General features: G+C 51.4%; 1 protein-coding gene across 2 annotated transcripts in view; it reads left to right on the top strand.

Moving 5' to 3' along the window:
• Positions 1-21,518, top strand: part of atp1a3b (ATPase Na+/K+ transporting subunit alpha 3b) — a 762,330-nt gene that overhangs the window by 715,693 nt on the left and 25,119 nt on the right. For both annotated transcript variants that reach the window (XM_072469087.1, XM_072469088.1), the window contains 2 exons: positions 18,843-18,973; positions 19,436-19,537. In XM_072469087.1, coding sequence (XP_072325188.1) covers positions 18,843-18,973; positions 19,436-19,537 — 233 coding nt within the window. The remainder of the gene's footprint in view (positions 1-18,842; positions 18,974-19,435; positions 19,538-21,518) is intronic.

Below are 21,518 nucleotides of genomic sequence, written 5' to 3'. Positions count from 1 at the left end.
TCCCTCCAATGCCTTTACACCTTTCCTATCATGCGGAACCTCGAACAGGACACAATGTTCCAGCTGTGGCTAAACCTGTGCCTTATTCATGTTTCACATAATCTCCTTCCTCTTGTACTCTGTACCCCCATTAATAAAGCCCAGAATACTATTAAGCATGCTCTCAATCTGTCCTGCCACCTTTCAATGTGTTGTAAAGACATGCAGCCAGGTCCCTCTGCTCCCACACCTCCTGTGGACTTGTATCCCTCATTTTACACTCTTCCAAAATAAATGACTTCACTTTTCTCCGCACTGACTTTAGCTCCCAACCGTCTGCCCACACTCCATCAACTTGTCAGTGTCCTTTTGAAGCTCTACACTGCCCTCCTCACAGTTTGCAATTCTTTAGAGTTTGTACCCTCTGCACATTTCAGAAGTGTCCCCTGTACACCATGGTCTAGGTCAACAATATGTCAGAAAAAGCAAGTGTCCCAACACTGAGCCCTGGGGAACTCCAACACAAACTTTCCTTCAGCCTCAAACACATCCATTAACCAATACTCTCCGTTTCCTGTCACTCGGCAATTCCCTATCCATGATGCTCCTGACCATCTTATTTCATGAGCTATAACTATATATTCAGGAGCTGAGGACCATAAATTGGGAACAGTTGTTCTCGGGGAAATGCGCAACACTTGTTTAAGGAGCACTTGCTGCGAGTGCTGGATAGTTTTGTCCCACTGAGACGAGGAAGGAATGGTAAGGCGAAGGAGCCTTGGATGACAAGAGAAGTGGAGCTTCTGGTCAAGAGGAAGAAGGAAGACTTCCGGGTGCGGCTATGCAGAGCTAGGTCGCATATTCGGTAGCTCCTGCTTGGAACGGACTTTTGGGCTCGTTACAGGGCCCCCACGGCATTTGTTTGCCATTTCCCGGTGTGGGAAGAAGGCTGCAGCATTCCCCCGACAGTGTCCCCCAGGAAGGGTATGTCTCTTGGTTCCCAGACACGGCAGAAACAGTAAAAGATTTGGCTGCAACTGCAGGATAAACAGGGCCGCTTCCAGCATGCAGGCGGGGGAAGGGCAAGCTTAAAGCTGCAAGCTGACCTGAGGGCCTGTATCAAAGGTGAATTCTAGCAGCAGAGGGAACAACTGTGAAAAGACCTCATCAAGGCCACTGAAGGGACTTCCGGTTGCGGTGATGCCTAGCTAGCTGCACGTTTCGGCGGCTCCAGCTCCGACGGACCTTCGGGCTCTTTTAAGAGCCCCAACGGGGAATTTTTGGACGACGCAACCCGGTGTGGGGTGTGTGAGAAGGGAGTCCCCCCCAAACGAAGGAGGAAAAAACCGGCGGCGGCGGCTGCAGCGCGAGGAATCGTCGACCAAAGGGTCAGAAAGAGAGAAGTACAAGATGGCGGCGGAGAAAGCGCAGGCGACATGGGGGCCTGAGCAGGATGAAATCGTGAGACGGTGCGTGGAGCTGCTGAAGAGGGAGGTGCTGACCCCGTTGCTACAGGCAATTGAGGGGCTCAAGGAGACATTAAAGACCCAGGAGACAGAGCTCCGCGTGGTGGAGCAGAAGGTGACAGATATTGAGGACGAGATCCTGGGCCTGGCGGTTAAGACTCAGACGCACGAGGCACTTCATAAAAAGTGTACTGAAAGGATCGAGGCCCTTGAAAATGGAGCGCGAAGGAAGAACCTTCGGATACTAGGTCTCCCTGAGGGTGTGGAAGGAGTGGACTGTGGAGCGTACGCAAGTACGATGCTGAGCTCACTGATGGGTGCTGAGGCCCCTGCGGGCCCCATGGAGGTGGAGTGGGCAGGTCGGATCCCGGCGAGAAGACCAAAAGCGGGAGTACCACCGAGGGCGATAATCGTGCGATTTTACCGCCTTAAGGACAGAGAAGAGGTCCTGAGATGGGCTAAAAAGGTGCGGAGTAGCAGATGGGAGAATGCTGTGGTACGGATATACCAGGATTGGAGTGCGGAGGTGGCGAGAAGGAGGGCGAGCTTCAACCGAGCCAAAGAGGTGTTGCATAAAAGGAAGGTGAAGTTTGGGATGCTGCAGCCGGCAAGACTATGGGTCACGTATCAGGAGAGACACTATTATTTCGAGACGGCGGAGGAAGCATGGTCCTTCATCAAAGAGGAGAAATTGGATCGGAACTGAGGGGCTGATGCTGCAGGAAATGTTGTTATTGTTTTTGTTAATGTTACGGTGGAAGTTAATTGAGAAGTAAACAGGGAAGGGGGGAGACATTGGGGAAACGTGGGCGCCGGTGAGGGGGGAAAGACGGGACATAGTCGGAGAACGGGGAAGGAGAGGGGGAGGGGAAAGGGAGCTGCGCCACAAGAGGCGGGTCAGGTAAAGGGATGTTCCCACGCCAGAAAGAATAAGGCGGGAAGACAGGCGCAAGGCGGATGGGAGTTCCCCCACACGGGGGGGGGGGTCGAGGAGTGAGCAGGAGTAGCCGGGGTCAGTTGAAGTCAGCTGACTTACGGAAGTGATATGGGGGAGCAATCATGCTAGATAGGGATCTAGCGGGGAGGGGGGGGGGGACGAGGGGGGAAGGGGACAACTGGGTTGCTGCTGCGGAAATCCAAAAGGAAATGGCTAAAGAGTGGGTGGGCGGGGATGGTGTGCGACACTGGGGGAGCGAGCGGGAGCGCGGAGGCGGGATATGGGACTGGCCTAGAGAAGGTAATGGCTAGTCGACACGGGAGGGGGGCAGGTATCTCCCTAGTGAGGCTGATCACGTGGAACGTGAGAGGCCTGAACGGACCGATAAAAAGGGCCCGAGTGCTCGCGCATTTGAAAGGACTAAGGGCAGACGTGCTATGCTCCAAGAGACGCACCTAAAGGTGGCGGACCAAGTTAGGCTAAGGAAAGGATGGGTGGGACAGGTGTTCCACTCAGGACTGGACGCAAAGAACAGAGGGGTGGCCATTTTGGTGGGGAAACGGGTAGCATTTGAAGCAAAGAACATTGTAGCAGATAGCGGAGGTAGATATGTAATGGTGAGTGGTAGGCTGGAGGGAATGGAGGTCGTGTTGGTTAATGTGTATGCCCCAAATTGGGACGATGCGGGATTCACGAGACGGATGCTGGGGCGTATACCGGACCTGGAGGCAGGAAACGTGATTTTAGGAGGGGACTTTAATACGGTGCTGGACCCGGGGCTAGATAGATCCAGCTCAAGGACCGGAAGAAGGCCGGCAGCGGCCAAGGTACTTAAGGGGTTTATGGACCAAATGGGGGGAGTGGATCCATGGCGATTTCTTAGACCTAGGGCTAGGGAGTTTTCTGTCTTCTCCCATGTCCATAAAGTGTACTCCCGGATAGATTTTCTTGTGTTGGGAAGGTCGTTGATCTCTAGGGTGGAAGAAGCTGAGTACTCAGCCATAGCGGTTTCGGATCATGCCCCACATTGGGTGGACCTGGAAGTCGGAGAGGACAGGGAGCAGAGAACACTCTGGCGATTAGATGTGGGACTGATGACTTCCGGGTGCGGCTATGCAGAGCTAGGTCGCATATTCGGCAGCTCCTGCTTGGAACGGACTTTTGGGCTCTTTTACAGGGCCCCCACGGCATTTGTTTGCCATTTCCCGGTGTGGGAAGAAGGCTGCAATATTCCCCCGACAGTGTCCCCCAGGAAGGGTATGTCTCTGGGTTGCCAGACACGGCAGAAACAGTAAAAGATTTGGCTGCAACTGCAGGATAAACAGGGCCGCTTCCAGCATGCAGGCGGGAGAAGGGCAAGCTTAAAGCTGCAAGCTGACCTGAGGGCCTGTATCAAAGGTGAATTCTAGCAGCAGAGGGAACAACTGTGAAAAGACCTCATCAAGGCCACTGAAGGGACTTCCGGTTGCGGTGATGCCTAGCTAGCCGCACGTTTCGGCGGCTCCAGCTCCGACGGACCTTCGGGCTCTTTTAAGAGCCCCAACGGGGAATTTTTCGACGATGCAACCCGGTGTGGGGTGTGTGAGAAGGGAGTCCCCCCCAAACGAAGGAGGAAAAAACCGGCGGCGGCGGCTGCAGCGCGAGGAATCGTCGACCAAAGGGTCAGAAAGAGAGAAGTACAAGATGGCGGCGGAGAAAGCGCAGGCGACATGGGGGCCTGAGCAGGATGAAATTGTGAGACGGTGCGTGGAGCTGCTGAAGAGGGAGGTGCTGACCCCGTTGCTACAGGCAATTGAGGGGCTCAAGGAGACATTAAAGACCCAGGAGACTGAGCTCCGCGTGGTGGAGCAGAAGATGACAGATATTGAGGACGAGATCCTGGGCCTGGCGGTTAAGACACAGACGCACGAGGCACTTCGTAAAGAGTGTACTGAAAGGATCGAAGCCCTAGAAAACGGAGCGCGAAGGAAGAACCTTCGGATACTGGGTCTCCCTGAGGGTGTGGAAGGAGTGGACTGTGGAGCGTACGCAAGTACGATGCTGAGCTCACTGATGGGTGCTGAGGCCCCTGCGGGCCCCATGGAGGTGGAGTGGGCAGGTCGGATCCCGGCGAGAAGACCAAAAGCGGGAGAACCACCGAGGGCGATAATCGTGCGATTTTACTGCCTTAAGGATAGAGAAGAGGTCCTGAGATGGGCTAAAAAGGTGCGGAGTAGCAGATGGGAGAATGCAGTGGTACGGGTATACCAGGATTGGAGTGCGGAGGTGGCGAGAAGGAGGGCGAGCTTCAACCGAGCCAAAGAGGTGTTGCATAAAAGGAAGGTGAAGTTCGGGATGCTGCAGCCGGCAAGACTATGGGTCACGTATCAGGAGAGACACTATTATTTCGAGACGGCGGAGGAAGCATGGACCTTCATCAAAGAAGAGAAATTGGATCGGAACTGAGGGACTGATGCTGCAGGAAATGTTATTGTTAATGTTATGGTTGAAGTTAATTGAGAAGTAAATTGGGAAGGGGGGAGACATTGGGGAAATGTGGGCGCCGGTGAGGGGGGAAAGACGGGACATAGTTGGAGAATGGGGAAGGGGAGGGGGAGGGGAAAGGGAGCTGCGCCATAAGAGGCGGGTCAGGTAAAGGGATGTTCCCGCGCCAGAAAGAATAAGGCGGGAAGACAGGCGCAAGGCGGATGGGAGTTCCCTCACACCGGGGGGGTCGAGGAGCGAGCAGGAGTAGCCGGGGTCAGTTGAAGTCAGCTGACTTACGGAAGTAATATGGGGGGAGCAATCATGCTAGAAAGAGATCTAGCGGGAAGGGGGGAGGGAGGGGGAGTGGGGGGGGGGGGGGTGGACAACTGGGTTGCTGCTGCGGAAATCCAAAAGGAAATGGCTAAAGAGTGGGTGGGCGGGGATGGTGTGCGACGCTGGGGGAGCGAGCGGGAGCGCGGAGGCGGGATATGGGACTGGCCTAGAGAAGGTAATGGCTAGTCGACACGGGAGGGTAGCCCCCTAGTGAGGCTGATCACGTGGAACGTGAGAGGCCTGAACGGACCGATTAAAAAGGGCCCGAGTGCTCGCGCATTTGAAAGGACTAAGGGCTGACGTGGTTATGCTCCAAGAGACGCACCTAAAGGTGGCGGACCAAGTTAGGCTAAGGAAAGGATGGGTGGGACAGGTGTTCCACTCAGGACTGGACGCAAAGAATAGAGGGGTGGCCATTTTGGTGGGGAAACGGGTAGCATTTGAAGCAAAGAACATTGTAGCAGATAGCGGAGGTAGATATGTAATGGTGAGTGGCAGGCTGGAGGGAATGGAGGTTGTGTTGGTTAATGTGTATGCCCCAAACTGGGACGATGCGGGATTTATGAGACGGATGCTGGGGCGTATACCGGACCTGGAGGTAGGAAACTTGATTTTAGGAGGGGACTTTAATACGGTGCTGGACCCGGGGCTAGATAGATCCAGCTCAAGGACCGGAATAAGGCCGGCAGCGGCCAAGGTACTTAAGGGGTTTATGGACCAAATGGGGGGAGTGGATCCATGGCGATTTCTTAGACCTAGGGCTAGGGAGTTTTCCTTCTTCTCCCATGTTCATAAAGTGTACTCCCGAATAGATTTTTTTGTTTTGGGAAGGTCGTTGATCTCTAGGGTGGAAGAAGCTGAGTACTCAGCCATAGCAGTTTCGGATCATGCCCCACATTGGGTGGACCTGGAATTAGGAGAGGAAAGGGAGCAGAGAACACTCTGGCGATTAGATGTGGGACTGATGGCGGATGAAGGAGTGTGTGCAAGAGTGCGGGGGTGTATTGAGAGATACCTTGAGGTCAATGACGACGGCGAGGTCCCTGTGGGAGTGGTATGGGAAGCACTAAAAGCGGTAGTCAGAGGAGAGCTGATCTCCATTGGGGCCCACAAAAGGAAAACAGAGGCCAAGGAAAGGGAAAGATTACTGGGGGAGATTTTAAGGGTGGATAGGGAATTTGCAGAGACCCCGGAGGAGGAATTGTACAGGGAGAGGAGACGACTCCAGACGGAATTTGACCTTCTGACCACCAGAAAGGCGGAGGTACTGTGGAGGAAGGCACAGGGGAGGAGGTATGAATATGGGGAAAAGGCTAGTCGCCTGTTGGCGCACCAACTGCGAAAGAGGGCAGCAGCGAGGGATATAGGAGGAATTAGAGACGAAAGGGGAGACACGGTGCGAAGGGCAGGAAAGATAAATGAGGTGTTCAAGACCTTCTATGAGGAACTGTATAGGTCTCAACCCCCAGAGGGAGAGGAGGGGATGCGGCAGTTCCTGGACCAATTGAGGTTCCCGAAAGTGGAGGAGCAGGAGGTGGCAGGCCTGGGGGCGCCGATTGAGGTGGACGAGGTTATTAAGGGACTGGGAAGCATGCAAGCAGGGAAGGCCCCGGGGCCAGACGGGTTCCCGGTGGAATATTACAGAAAATATGTGGACTTGTTGGCCCCGTTGATGGCGAGGACGTTCAATGAGGCCATGGAAGGGGGGGACTCTACCCCCGACGATGTCGGAGGCGACGATATCGCTAATTTTGAAGAGGGACAAAGATCCGTTGCAGTGTGGGTCCTATAGACCTATTTCACTATTGAACGTGGACGCCAAATTGCTGGCAAAGGTACTGGCATCGAGGATAGAGGACTGTGTCCCGGGGCTGGTGCACGAAGACCAGACAGGGTTCGTAAAAGGGAGACAACTGAATGTTAATGTGCGACGACTATTAGGGGTGATAATGATGCCCCCAGTGGAGGGGGAGGCAGAGATAGTGGCGGCAATGGACGCAGAGAAGGCATTTGATAGGGTGGAGTGGGAGTATTTATGGGAAGTGTTAAGGAGGTTTGGGTTTGGGAACGGGTTTATTAGCTGGGTTAGACTTCTTTATGGGGCTCCAACGGCAAGCGTAGTTACAGGTCGACATAGATCGGAGTATTTCCGATTATATAGGGGAACAAGACAGGGATGCCCGCTGTCTCCATTGTTGTTCGCGTTGGCAATTGAACCTCTGGCCATGGCGTTGAGAGACTCCAGGAAATGGAGAGGGGTGATTAGAGGGGGAGAAGAACACCGAGTCTCGTTATACGCAAATGACCTATTGTTATACGTGTCGGACCCAGCGGGGGGGATGATAGAGGTTATGCGAATTTTGAGGGGGTTCGGGGAATTCTCGGGGTATAGGCTAAACATGGGGAAGAGTGAATTATTTGTGATACATCCAGGGGACCAGAGTAGAGAGATAGAAGGCTTACCGCTAAGGAAAGTGGAAAGAAACTTCCGATACCTGGGGATTCAGATCGCTAGGAGCTGGGGAACCTTGCACAGACTTAATCTGACACGGCTGGTAGAACAAATGGAGGAGGACTTCAAGAGGTGGGACATGCAGCCTCTATCGCTGGCGGGCAGGGTGCAAGCAATTAAGATGATGGTCCTCCCGAGGTTCTTATTTGTATTTCAATGTCTCCCTATACTAATCACCAAGACCTTTTTTAATAAAATAGATAGGAGCATCACGAGCTTCGTGTGTGCAGGGAAAGTTCCGAGAGTAAGGTGGGGGTTCCTTCAGCGTAGTAGGGACAGAGGAGGACTGGCACTACCGAACTTGGGTGATTACTATTGGGCCGCCAATGTGGCAATGATACGTAAATGGATGATGGAGGGCGAGGGAGCGGCGTGGAAAAGACTGGAGAGAAAGTCCTGTAAAGGGACGAGTTTAGAGGCGCTGGTGACGGCACCGCTACCGCTCTCACCTAAAAAGTTTACCACGAACCCGGTGGTGGCGGCAACACTGAATATCTGGGGACAGTGGAGGCGACAGAGAGGGGTGCGGGGAGCCCTGGTGGGGTCCCCTATCAGGAACAACCATAAGTTCGCCCCAGGAAGAATGGATGGAGGATTTCAGAGCTGGTACCAGTTGGGAATTAGGAAGGTGGGAGATTTATTTATAGATGGGACTTTTGCGAGCTTGGGAGCATTGGAGGAAAATTATAAGTTGCCCCGGGGAAATTTCTTGCGATATATGCAGGTGAGGGCATTTACTAGACAACAGGTGAGGGAATTTCCGTTGCTCCCGACACAGGGGATACAGGACAGGGTGCTTTCAGGGGTGTGGGTCGGAGAGGGCAAGGTGTCAGAGATTTACCGAGAGATGAGGGAAGAGGGGGAGGAGTCGGTGGGCGAACTAAAAGGAAAGTGGGAAGAAGAATTAGGGGAGGAGATAGAGGAGGGTATGTGGGCTGATGCCCGAAACAGGGTAAATTCCTCTTCCTCATGCGCCAGGCTTAGCCTGATTCAATTTAAGGTGCTACATAGAGCACACATAACGGGGGCAAGAGTGAGCAGGTTCTTTGGAGTGGAGGACAAATGTGGGAGGTGCAGCGGGAGCCCGGCAAACCACGCACATATGTTTTGGGCGTGTCCGGCACTGGAAGGGTATTGGAAGGGAGTGACGGGAGTGATTTTGCGGGTGGTGAAGGCCCGGGTCAAACCAGGCTGGGGGTTAGCTCTATTTGGAGTAGCGGATGAGCCGGGAGTGCAGGAGGCGAAAGAGGCCGACGTTGTGGCCTTTGCGTCCCTAGTAGCCCGGCGCAGGATCCTACTCATGTGGAAGGAGGCGAAACCCCCCGGACTGGAGGCCTGGGTAAATGATATGGCGGGGTTCATTAAACTGGAGCAGATAAAGTTTGCCCTGAGAGGATCGGCTCAAGGGTTCACCAGGCGGTGGCAGCCATTTCTCGACTACCTAGGGGAACGTTAGAGGGAAGACAGATGACCAGCAGCAGCAACCCAGGGGGAAGGGGGGGGGGGGTTAGTTTAGTTTAGGTCAATAGACAATGGGGTTTTGTTACCTGTGTATTGTTAAAAATTTCTGTTTTGTTATTGTTTTGTTTGCTTTGTAAGAGGGAAAAATTGTTGTTTGGAAAAAAATTTCAATAAAATATATTTTTTTTTTAAAAAGAGGAAGAAGGAAGCTTACGCAAGGTTCAGGAAGCAAGTATCTGGCACAACTCTTGAGTATTACAAGGTAGCCAGGAAGGAACTCAAAAATAGACTTAGGCGAGCGAGAAAGGGGCATGAAAAGCCCTGGTGGGAAGGATTAGGGAAAACCCCAAGGGCGTTCTACACTTCTGTGAGAAATAAGAGGCTGATCAGAGTGAGAGTAGGGCCGATCAGGGATAGTGGAGGGAACTTGTGCTTAGAGTCTGAGGAGATGGGGGAGGCCCTAAATGAATATTTTGCTTCAGTATTCACTAGAGAGAGGGACATTGTTGCCCATGAGAACAGCGTGAACCAGGTTAATAGATTCGAACAGGTTGATATTAAGGAGGATGTGCTGGAAATTCTGAAAAGCATCAGGATAGATAAGTTCCCTGGGCTTATACCCAAGGTTACTACGAGAAGCGAGGGAGGAGATTGCTGCGCCGTCGGCAATGATCTTTGCGTCCTCGCTCTCCACTGGAGTAGTACCGGATGATTGGAGGGAGGCGAATGTTGTTCCCCTGATCAAGAAAGGGAATGGGGAGATCCCTGGGAATTACAGACCCATCAGTCTTGCGTCTGTTGTGAGCAAAATATTGGAAAGGATTCTGAGAGATAGGATTTATGATTATTTAGAAAAACATAGTTTGATTAAAGATAGTCAGCATGGCTTTGTGAGGGGCAGGTCGTGCCTCACAAGCCTCATTGAATTCTTTGAGGATGTGACGAGACACATTGATGAAGATCGGGCAGTGGATGTGGTGGATATGGATTTCAGGAAGGCATTTGATAAGGTTCCCCATGGTAGGCTCATTCAGTAAGTTAGGGGGCATGGGATACAGGGAAATTTGGCTGTCTGGATACAGAATTGGTTGGCTGAAAGAAGACAGCGAGTGGTAGTGGATGGAAAATATTCCGCCTGGAGGTCGGTGACCAGTGGTGTCCCGCAGGGATCTGTTCTGGGACCTCTGGGGCGGGATTCTCCGCCGGGCCACATTTCTGCCTCGACCCGCCGGCGGGATTCTCCATTACGACGGCCAGTCAATGGGGTTTCCCATGTGGGGCAGCCCCACGCCGTCGCGAAACCCGCAGGCACTGGCAAAACGGAGAATCCCGCCGGCGGAGAATACCGCACTGGCTCTTTGTGGTTTTTCTAAATGACTTGGTTGAGGAAGTGGAAGGGTGGGTTAGTAAGTTTGCCGATGACACGAAGGTCGAGGGAGTTGTAGATAGTGATGAGGGTTGTTGCAGGTTACAACAGGAGATTTACAGGGCAGCACGGTAGCATTGTGGATAGCACAATTGCTTCACAGCTCCAGGGTCCCAGGTTCGATTCCGGCTTGGGTCACTGTCTGTGAGGAGTCTGCACGTCCTCCCCGTGTCTGCGTGGGTTTCCTCCGGGTGCTCCGGTTTCCTCCCACAGTCCAAAGATGTGCAGGTTAGGTGGATTAGCCGTGATAAATTGCCCATAGTGTCCAAAATTGCCCTTAGTGTTGGGTAGGGTTGTGGGGATAGGGTGGAGGTGTTGACCTTGGGTGGGGTGCTCTTTCCAAGAGCCGGTGCAGACTCGATGGGCCGAATGGCCTCCTTCTGCACTGTAAATTCTATGATAAGACTATGATTGACAGGATGCAGAGCTGGGCTATGAAGTGGTAGATGGAGTTCAACCTCGATAAATGAGAAGTGATTCATTTTGGAAGGTCGAATTTGAATGCTGAATACAGGGTTAAAGGCAGGATTCTTGGAAGTGTGGAGGAACAGAGGGATCTTGGGGTCCACGTACAGACATAGATCCCTCAAAAAGCCATCCAGGTTGATAAGGTTGTTAAGAAGGCGTATGGTGTGTTGCCTTTCATTAACAGGGGGATTGAGTTTGAGAGCCGCGAGGTTTTGCTTGCAGCTTTGTAAAACCCTAGTTGGACCACACTTGGAATATTGTGTCCAGTTCTGGTCGTCTCATTATAGGAAGGATGTGGATGCTTTGGAGAGGGTGCAGAGATTTACCAGGATGCTGCCTGGACTGGAGGGCATGGCTTATGAAGAAAGGTTGAGGGAGCTAGGGCTTTTCTCACTGGAGCGAAGAAGGAAGAGAGGTGGCTTGATAGAGGTGTACAAGGTGATGAGAGGTATGGATAGAGTGGATAGCCAGAGACTTTTCCCCAGGGCGGAAATGGCTGTCACGAGGGGACATAATTTTATTTCTTAAATTTAGAACATAGAACATAGAACAATACAGCACAGTACAGGCCCTTCGGCCCACGATGTTGCACCGAAACAAAAGCCATCTAACCTACACTATGCCATTATCATCCATATGTTTATCCAATAAACTTTTAAATGCCCTCAATGTTGGCGAGTTCACTACTGTAGCAGGTAGGGCATTCCACGGCCGCACACACACTGACTCTCACTGGGGTACGGGTTCCACACGCACTGACTCTCACTGGGATACGGGTTCCACACACACTGACTCCCACTGGGATACGCAGCACACACACTGACTCTCACTGGGATACACCGCACACACACTGACTCTCACTGGGATACGCCCCACACACACTGACTCTCACTGGGATACGGGTTCCACACACACTGACTCTCACTGGGATACGGGTTCCACACACACGGACTCTCACTGGGGTACGGGTCCCACACACAATGACTCTCACTGGGATACGGGTCCCACACACACTGAGTCTCACTGGGGTACGGGTTCCACACACACGGATGCTCACTGGGATACGGGTCCCACACACATAGAACATAGAACAATACAGCGCAGTACAGGCCCTTCGGCCCACGATGTTGCACCGAAACAAAAGCCATCTAACCTACACTATACCATTATCATCCATATGTTTATCCAATAAACTTTTAAATGCCCTCAATGTTGGCGAGTTCACTACTGTAGCAGGTAGGGCATTCCACGGCCTCACTACTCTTTGCGTAAAGAACCTACCTCTGACCTCTGTCCTATATCTATTACCCCTCAGTTTAAAGTTATGTCCCCTCGTGCCAGCCATATCCATCCGCGGGAGAAGGCTCTCACTGTCCACCCTATCCAACCCCCTGATCATTTTGTATGCCTCTATTGAGTCTCCTCTTAATCTTCTTCTCTCCAACGAAAACAACCTCAAGTCCATCAGCCTTTCCTCATCAGATTTTCCCTCCATACCAGGCAACATCCTGGTAAATCTCCTCTGCACCCGCTCCAAAGCCTCCACGTCCTTCCTATAATGCGGTGACCAGAACTGTACGCAATACTCCAAATGCGGCCGTACCAGAGTTCTGTACAGCTGCAACATGACCTCCCGACTCCGGAACTCAATCCCTCTACCAATAAAGGCCAACACTCCATAGGCCTTCTTCACAACCCTATCAACCTGGGTGGCAACTTTCAGGGATCTATGTACATGGACACCTAGATCCCTCTGCTCATCCACACTTTCAAGAACTTTACCATTAGCCAAATATTCCGCATTCCTGTTATTCCTTCCAAAGTGAATCACCTCACAATTCTCTACATTAAACTCCATTTGCCACCTCTCAGCCCAGCTCTGCAGCTTATCTATATCCCTCTGTAACCTGCTACATCCTTCCACACTATCGACAACACCACCGACTTTAGTATCGTCTGCAAATTTACTCACCCACCCTTCTGCGCCTTCCTCTAGGTCATTGATAAAAATGACAAACAGCAACGGCCCCAGAACAGATCCTTGTGGTACTCCACTTGTGACTGTACTCCATCCTGAACATTTCCCATCAACCACCACCCTCTGTCTTCTTTCAGCTAGCCAATTTCTGATCCACATCTCTAAATCACCCTCAGTCCCCAGCCTCCGTATTTTTTGCAATAGCCTACCGTGGGGAACCTTATCAAACGCTTTGCTGAAATCCATATACACTACATCAACTGCTCTACCCTCGTCTACCTGTTCAGTCACCTTCTCAAAGAACTCAATAAGGTTTGTGAGGCATGACCTACCCTTCACAAAGCCATGCTGACTATCCTGATCATATTATTCCTATCTAGATGATTATAAATCTTGTCTCTTATAATCCCCTCCAAGACTTTACCCACTACAGACGTGAGGCTCACCGGTCTATAGTTGCCGGGGTTGTCTCTGCTCCCCTTTTTGAACAAAGGGACCACATTTGCTGTCCTCCAGTCCTCTGGCACTATTCCTGTAGCCAATGATGACATAAAAATCAAAGCCAAAGGTCCAGCAATCTCTTCCCTGGCCTCCCAGAGAATCCTAGGATAAATCCCATCAGGTCCCGGGGACTTATCTATTTTCAGCCTGTCCAGAATTGCCAACACCTCTTCCCTACGTACCTCAATGCCATCTATTCTATTAGCCTGGGGCTCAGCATTCTCCTCCACAACATTATCTTTTTCCTGAGTGAATACTGACGAAAAATATTCATTTAGTATCTCGCCTATCTCTTCAGACTCCACACACAATTTCCCATCCCTGTCCTTGACTGGTCCTACTCTTTCCCTAGTCATTCGCTTATTCCTGACATACCTATAGAAAGCTTTTGGGTTTTCCTTGATCCTTCCTGCCAAATACTTCTCATGTCCCCTCCTTGCTCGTCTTAGCTCTCTCTTTAGATCCTTCCTCGCTACCTTGTAACTATCCATCGCCCCAACCGAAACTTCACACCTCATCTTCACATAGGCCTCCTTCTTCCTCTTAACAAGAGATTCCACTTCCTTGGTAAACCACGGTTCCCTCGCTCGACGCCTTCCTCCCTGTCTGACCGGTACATACTTATCAAGAACACGCAGTAGCTGATCCTTGAACAAGCCCCACTTATCCAGTGTGCCCAACACTTGCAGCCTACTTCTCCACCTTATCCCCCCCAAGTCACGTCTAATGGCATCATAATTTCCCTTCCCCCAGCTATAACTCTTGCCCTGCGGTGTATACTTATCCCTTCCCATCATTAACGTAAACGTCACCGAATTGTGGTCACTGTCCCCAAAGTGCTCTCCTACCTCCAAATCCAACACCTGGCCTGGTTCATTACCCAAAACCAAATCCAACGTGGCCTCGCCTCTTGTTGGCCTGTCAACATATTGTTTCAGGAAACCCTCCTGCACACACTGTACAAAAAACGACCCATCTATTGTACTCGAACTATATCTTTTCCAGTCAATATTTGGAAAGTTAAAGTCTCCCATAATAACTACCCTGTTACTTTCGCTCTTATCCAGAATCATCTTCGCCATCCTTTCCTCTACATCCCTAGAACTATTAGGAGGCCTATAAAAAACTCCCAACAGGGTGACCTCTCCTTTCCTGTTTCTAACTTCAGCCCATACTACCTTGGAAGAAGAGTCCCCATCTAGCATCCTCTCTGCCACCGTAATACTGCTCTTGACTAGCAGCGCCACACCTCCCCCTCTTTTGCCTCCTTCTCTGAGCTTACTAAAACACCTAAACCCCGGAACCTGCAACATCCATTCCTGTCCCTGCTCTATCCATGTCTCCGAAATGGCCACAACATCGAAGTCCCAGGTACCAACCCATGCTGCCAGTTCCCCTACCTTGTTTCGTATACTCCTGGCATTGAAGTCGACACACTTCAAACCACCTACCTGAACACTGGCCCCCTCCTGCGACGTCAAATCTCTGCTCCTGACCTCTATACTCTCATTCTCCCTTACCCTAAAACTACAATCCAGGTTCCCATGCCCCTGCTGCATTAGTTTAAACCCCCCCAAAGAGCACTAACAAATCTCCCCCCCAGGATATTTGTGCCCCTCAGGTTCAGATGTAGACCATCCTGTCTGTAGAGGTCCCACCTTCCCCAGAAAGAGCCCCAGTTATCCAGAAATCTGAATCCCTCCCGCCTGCACCATCCCTGTAGCCACGTGTTTAAATGCTCTCTCTCCCTATTCCTCATCTCACTATCACGTGGCACGGGCAACAACCCAGAGATAACAACTCTGTTTGTTCTAGTTCTGAGCTTCCATCCTAGCTCCCTGAAAGCCTGCCTGACATCCTTGTCCCCTTTCCTACCTATGTCGTTAGTGCCAATGTGGACCACGACTTGGGGCTGCTCCCCCTCCCCCCTAAGGACCCGGAAAACACGATCCGAGACATCACGTACCCTTGCACCTGGGAGGCAACATACCAAATGTGAGTCTCTCACGCTCCCACAAAATCTCCTATCTGTGCCCCTGACTATAGAGTCCCCAATTACTAATGCTCTGCTCCTCTCCCCCCTTTCCTTCTGAGCAACAGGGACAGACTCCGTGCCAGAGGCCCGTACCCCATGGCTTACCCCTGGTAAGTCGTCCCCCCCACAAGTATCCAAAGCGGTATACTTGTTTCTCAGGGGAACGACCGCAGGGGATCCCTGCACTGACTGCTTTTTCCCAGTCCCTCTTACAGTTACCCACCTATCTCCAATCTTTGGTATAACTAATTCCCTGAAGCTGCTATCTATGACCCCTTCTGCCTCCCGAATGATCCGAAGTTCTTCCAACTCCAGCTCCAGTTCCCTAACTCGGTCTTGGAGGAGCTGGAGATGGCTGCACTTCCTGCAGGTAAAATCAGCAGGGACACTAACTGCATCCCTCACCTCAAACATCCTGCAGGAGGAAATTTAGAGTACCCAATTCATTTTTTCCAATTAAGGGGCAATTTAGTATGTTCAATCCACCTACCCTGCACATCTGTGGGTTGTGGGGGTGAAACCCACGCAGACACGGGGAGAAAGTGCAAACTCCGCACGGACAGTGACCTCGAGCCGGGATCGAACCTGGGACCCCATGCTGCCCTACCAATGCCCTGTATAATTGAAGTATAAAATTCATACATTTATGTTTAATTGCTCTCATAATAAAGGATAACATTTTGTTTCCTTCTTGATTACTTGCTACACCTACACACTAACCTATTGTGACTCATGCCCAGATCCCTCCGCACCTCGGAATTCTGCAAGCATTTTAGTAACACTCTGCTTTTTTATTCTTCTTGCAAAAGTGAAAAACTGACACTTTCCCACATTATATTCCATCCGCCAGCTTTTTGTCCACTCACTTAACCTATTTATATCATCTGCAAATCCCTCATGTCTTCTTCACAACATACTTTCCTACCTATCATTGTAACATCTGCAAATTTAGCTGCCATGTCTTCACTCCCCTCATCAAAGTCATTGATAGAAATTGTAAGAAGTTGCGGTCCCAGTACAGACCCCTGCAGGGCTCCACTTGTCACATCCTGCCAATCAGAAAAATCACCAATTATTCATACTCTCTGTTTTATCCCAGTCAGCCAATCTTCAATCCAGCCTAATGTGTTATCACCTGAACTATGAGTGGGTTGGGAGTCAGTGAGGTGGGGCTACAATATAAAATGAATGTGAACAGTGATAACAGGGTTTTGTGAGGGCCACGAAGAATCCAGCACGAGTTTCAAGGATATAAAGAAATAACATTTATTTACAATAACATTTGCACACTAGCAGCAGCAACTTTCCTTGCTGCACACTCCTTCCTGCTGGTTCCAAACAGGCCAGCTTTACTTATACAGGGAGTCTGTTAATGATTTCTCCGCCCCCCTCATTGGGGAAGCTCATACTCCCACAGGATTGTGGGATTGTCATTAGTCCCAAGCCAATGGTAAGCAGGCAGGTTACAACACAGGAGTTTGGAAATTCTCCTGCGAATAGGCAGCTATTGCAGCAAAAAAGATCCCACAGGGAGTGGGTTATAGAGAGCTTTATTCTGTATCAAACCTCGTGCTTTACTTGTCCTGGAGTGTGTGATGGGGACAGTGTGGAGGGAGATTTACTCTGTATCCAACAATGTGCTGTACCAGTCCTGGGAGTGTTTGATGGGGACAGTGTAGAGGGAGCTTTACTCTGTATCTAACCCCGTGCTGTACCTGTACTGGGAGTGTTTGATGGGGACAGTGTAGAGGGAGCTTTACTCTGTATCTAACCCCGTGCTGTACCTGTCCTGGGAGTGTTTGATGGGGACAGTGTAGTGGGAGATTTACTCTGTATCTAACCCCGTGCTGTACCTGTACTGGGAGTGTTTGATGGGGACAGTGTAGAGGGAGATTTACTCTGTATCTAACCCCGTGCTGTACCTGTCCTGGGAGTGTTTGATGGGGACAGTGTAGTGGGAGATTTACTCTGTATCTAACCCCGTGCTGTACCTGTACTGGGAGTGTTTGATGGGGACAGTGTAGAGGGAGATTTACTCTGTATCTAACCCCGTGCTGTACCTGTACTGGGAGTGTTTGATGGGGACAGTGTAGTGGGAGATTTACTCTGTATCTAACCCCATGCTGTACCTGTACTGGGAGTGTTTGATGGGGACAGTGGAGAGGGAGATTTACTCTGTATCTAACCCTGTGCTGTACCTGTCCTGGGAGTGTTTGATGGGGACAGTGTAGTGGGAGATTTAGTTTGTGCCCAACAGCGTTCTGTACCTGCCCTGGGAGTCTTTGATGGGGACAGTGTAGAGGGAGCTTTACTCTGTATCTTCCCCTGTGCTGTACCTGTACTGGGAGTGTTTGATGGGGACAGTGTAGTGGGAGATTTAGTTTGTGCCCAAAAGCGTTCTGTACCTGCCCTGGGAGTGTTTGATGGGGACAGTGTAGTGGGAGATTTAGTTTGTGCCCAACAGCGTTCTGTACCTGTCCTGGGAGTGTTTGATGCGGACAGTGTAGAGGGAGATTTACTCAGTATCTAACCCCGTGCTGTACCTGTCCTGGGCGTGTTTGATGGGGACAGTGGAGAGGGAGATTTACTCTGTATCTAACCCCATGCTGTACCTGTCCTGGGAGTGTTTGATGGGGACAGTGTAGAGGGAGCTTTACTCTGTATCTAACCCCGTGCTGTACCTGTCCTGGGAGTGTTTGATGGGGACAGTGTAGAGGGAGATTTACTCTGTATCTAACCCTGTGCTGTACCTGTCCTGGGAGTGTTTGATGGGGACAGTGTAGAGGGAGATTTACTCCGTATCTAACCCCGTGCTGTACCTGTCCTGGGAGTGTTTGATGGGGACAGTGTAGAGGGAGATTTACTCTGTATCTAACCCCGTGCTGCACCTGTCCTGGGAGTGTTTGATGGGGACAGTGTAGAGGGAGATTTACTCCGTATCTAACCCCGTGCTGTACCTGTCCAGGGCGTGTTTGATGGGGACAGTGTAGAGGGAGATTTACTCTGTACCTAACCCCGCGCTGTACCTGCCCTGGGAGTGTTTGATGGGGACAGTGTAGAGGGAGATTTACTCTGTATCTAACCCCGTGCTGTACCTGCCGTGGGAGTGTTTGATGGGGACAGTGTAGAGGGAGATTTACTCTGTATCTAACCCCGTGCTGTACCTGCCGTGGGAGTGTCATTCAGATCTCCTTCTTCACAATCACTCGCTCTTTGAGCTCACAATGTGACTTTGTTCATGATCCGATTTTGTGATCCATTTTCTGCTCTTTCCACTCAGACATATGAACAGAGGAAGATTGTGGAATTTACCTGTCACACGGCATTCTTTGTCAGTATTGTGGTGGTTCAATGGGCCGATCTGGTGATCTGTAAGACGAGAAGGAACTCCATATTCCAGCAAGGCATGAGGTGAGACAGCAGCACTGAGAGAGCGCGGCACTGACAGCAGCATCAACTGATGGGTGGAGGGAGAATCATTTCTGGGAGGGTGAGTGCAACCTAAAGAGTGATTCAGAATGACAGAGTGAGGGAAAGGAAGAGGGAGGCCCAGAGGGAGATGGAGAGGGAAAAGGAGGTGGCGTCAGAGACAGAGAAGGCGAGGGCAATGAGGAGGGAAAAGGAGAGTGAGGGAGACACTGAAACTGGCGTAGGGAGTGATAGAGGGACAAAGAAAAAGAAGTGGAGTGAGATGGAGAGAGGCAATGGGAAAGAGAGAAATAGAGAGGCACAGAAAGATGGGGAGAGAGGAGTTGAAGCACAGTGAGATAAAGAGGGGTGGGGAGAGAGAGAGGGGAGCTGAAAGAAGCAGAAAGCTGAATCAAATTGCACTTTCACCCATAACCCTGTCTAAAAGATGCTCTTTTCCTCCAGGAACAAGATCCTGATTTTTGGTCTGTTTGAGGAGACTGCTTTAGCTGCATTACTCTCATACTGTCCTGGGATGGATATCGCCCTCAGGATGTACCCTCTCAAGTAAGTATAATTCCAGCCGAGACTCAGAACCCTGCGCTAACAGGTCTTCAGATCAATGGGGAATGTCTGTCGCATAGACACTGGCCTGTCCATTTCTACTTCAGGAACACCGTACTGAGGGTCAGTACTGAGCTGCACTGTCAGAGGGTCAGTACTGAGGGAGTGCTGCACTGTCAGAGGGTCAGTGCTGAGGGAGTGCTGCACTGTCAGAGGATCAGTACTGAGGGAGTACTGCACTGTCAGAGGGTCAGGACTGAGGGAGTGCTGCACTGTCAGAGGATCAGTACTGAGGGAGTGCTGCACTGTCAGAGGGTCAGTGCTGAGGGAGTGCTGCACTGTCAGAGGATCAGTACTGAGGGAGTGCTGCACTGTCAGAGGGTCAGTGCTGAGGGAGCGCTGCACTGTCAGAGGGTCAGTACTGAGGGAGCGTTGCACTATCAGAGGGTCAGTACTGAGGGAGCGTTGCACTGTCAGAGGGTCAGTACTGAGGGAGTGCTGCACTATCAGAGGGTCAGTACTGAGGGAGTGCTGCATTGTCAGAGGGTCAGTACTAAAGGAGTACTGCACTGTCAGAGGGTCAGTACTGAGGGAGTGCTGCACTATCAGAGGGTCAGTACTGAGGGAGTACTGCACTATCAGAGGATCAGTACTGAGGGAGTACTGCACTATCAGAGGATCAGTACTGAGGGAGTGCTGCACTGTCAGAGGGTCAGTACTGAGGGAGTGCCGCACTGTCAGAGGGTCAGTACTGAGGGAGCGTTGCACTGTCAGAGGGTCAGTATTGAGGGAGTGCTGCATTGTCAGAGGGTCAGTACTAAAGGAGTACTGCACTGTCAGAGGGTCAGTACTGAGGGAGTGCTGCACTGTCAGAGGGTCAGTGCTGAGGGAGCGCTGCACTGTCAGAGGGTCAGTACTGAGGGAGCGTTGCACTGTCAGAGGGTCAGTACTGAGGGAGTGCTGCACTATCAGAGGGTCAGTACTGAGGGAGTGCTGCATTGTCAGAGGGTCAGTACTAAAGGAGTACTGCACTGTCAGAGGGTCAGTACTGAGGGAGTGCTGCACTATCAGAGGGTCAGTACTGAGGGAGTACTGCACTATCAGAGGATCAGTACTGAGGGAGTACTGCACTATCAGAGGATCAGTACTGAGGGAGTGCTGCACTGTCAGAGGGTCAGTACTGAGGGAGTGCCGCACTGTCAGAGGGTCAGTACTGAGGGAGCGTTGCACTGTCAGAGGGTCAGTATTGAGGGAGTGCTGCATTGTCAGAGGGTCAGTACTAAAGGAGTACTGCACTGTCAGAGGGTCAGTACTGAGGGAGTGCTGCACTGTCAGAGGGTCAGTACTGAGGGAGTGCTGCACTATCAGAGGGTCAGTACTGAGGAAGTACTGCACTATCAAAGGGTCAGTACTGAGGGAGCGCTACTCTGTCACTGGTTCAGTACCGAGGGAGCGCTGCACTGTCGGAGAGTCAGTACCGAGGGAGCGCTGCACTGTCAGAGGGTCAGTACTGAGGGAGTGCTATACTGTCAGAGGGTCAGTACTGAGGGAGCGCTACTCTGTCAGTGGTTCAGTACCGAGGGAGCGCTGCACTGTCAGAGGGTCAGTACCGAGGGAGCGCTGCACTGTCAGAGGGTCAGTACTGAGGGAGTGCTGCACTGTCAGAGGGTCAATACTGAGGGAGCGTTGCACTGTTAGAGGGTCAGTACTGAGGGAGTGCCGCACTGTCAGAGGGTCAGTACTGAGAGTGCTGCACTATCAGAGGGTCAGTACTGAGGGAGTGCCGCACTGTCAGAGGGTCAGTACTGAGGGAGTGCGGCACTGTCAGTGGGTCAATACTGTGGGAGTGCTGCACTGTTGGAGGGTCAGTACTGAGGGAGTTCTGCACTGTCAGAGGGTCAGTACTGAGAGAGCTGCACTGTCAGAGGGTCAGTGCTGAGGGAGTGCTGCACAGTCAGAGGGTCAGTACTGAGGGAGTGCTGCA

This window comes from Scyliorhinus torazame, chromosome 12 (genome assembly GCF_047496885.1).
Source record: "Scyliorhinus torazame isolate Kashiwa2021f chromosome 12, sScyTor2.1, whole genome shotgun sequence".
NCBI lineage: Eukaryota > Metazoa > Chordata > Chondrichthyes > Carcharhiniformes > Scyliorhinidae > Scyliorhinus > Scyliorhinus torazame.
The sequence above is the reverse complement of the archived record's forward strand: the minus strand, read 5'-3'. Positions and strand labels throughout refer to the sequence as shown.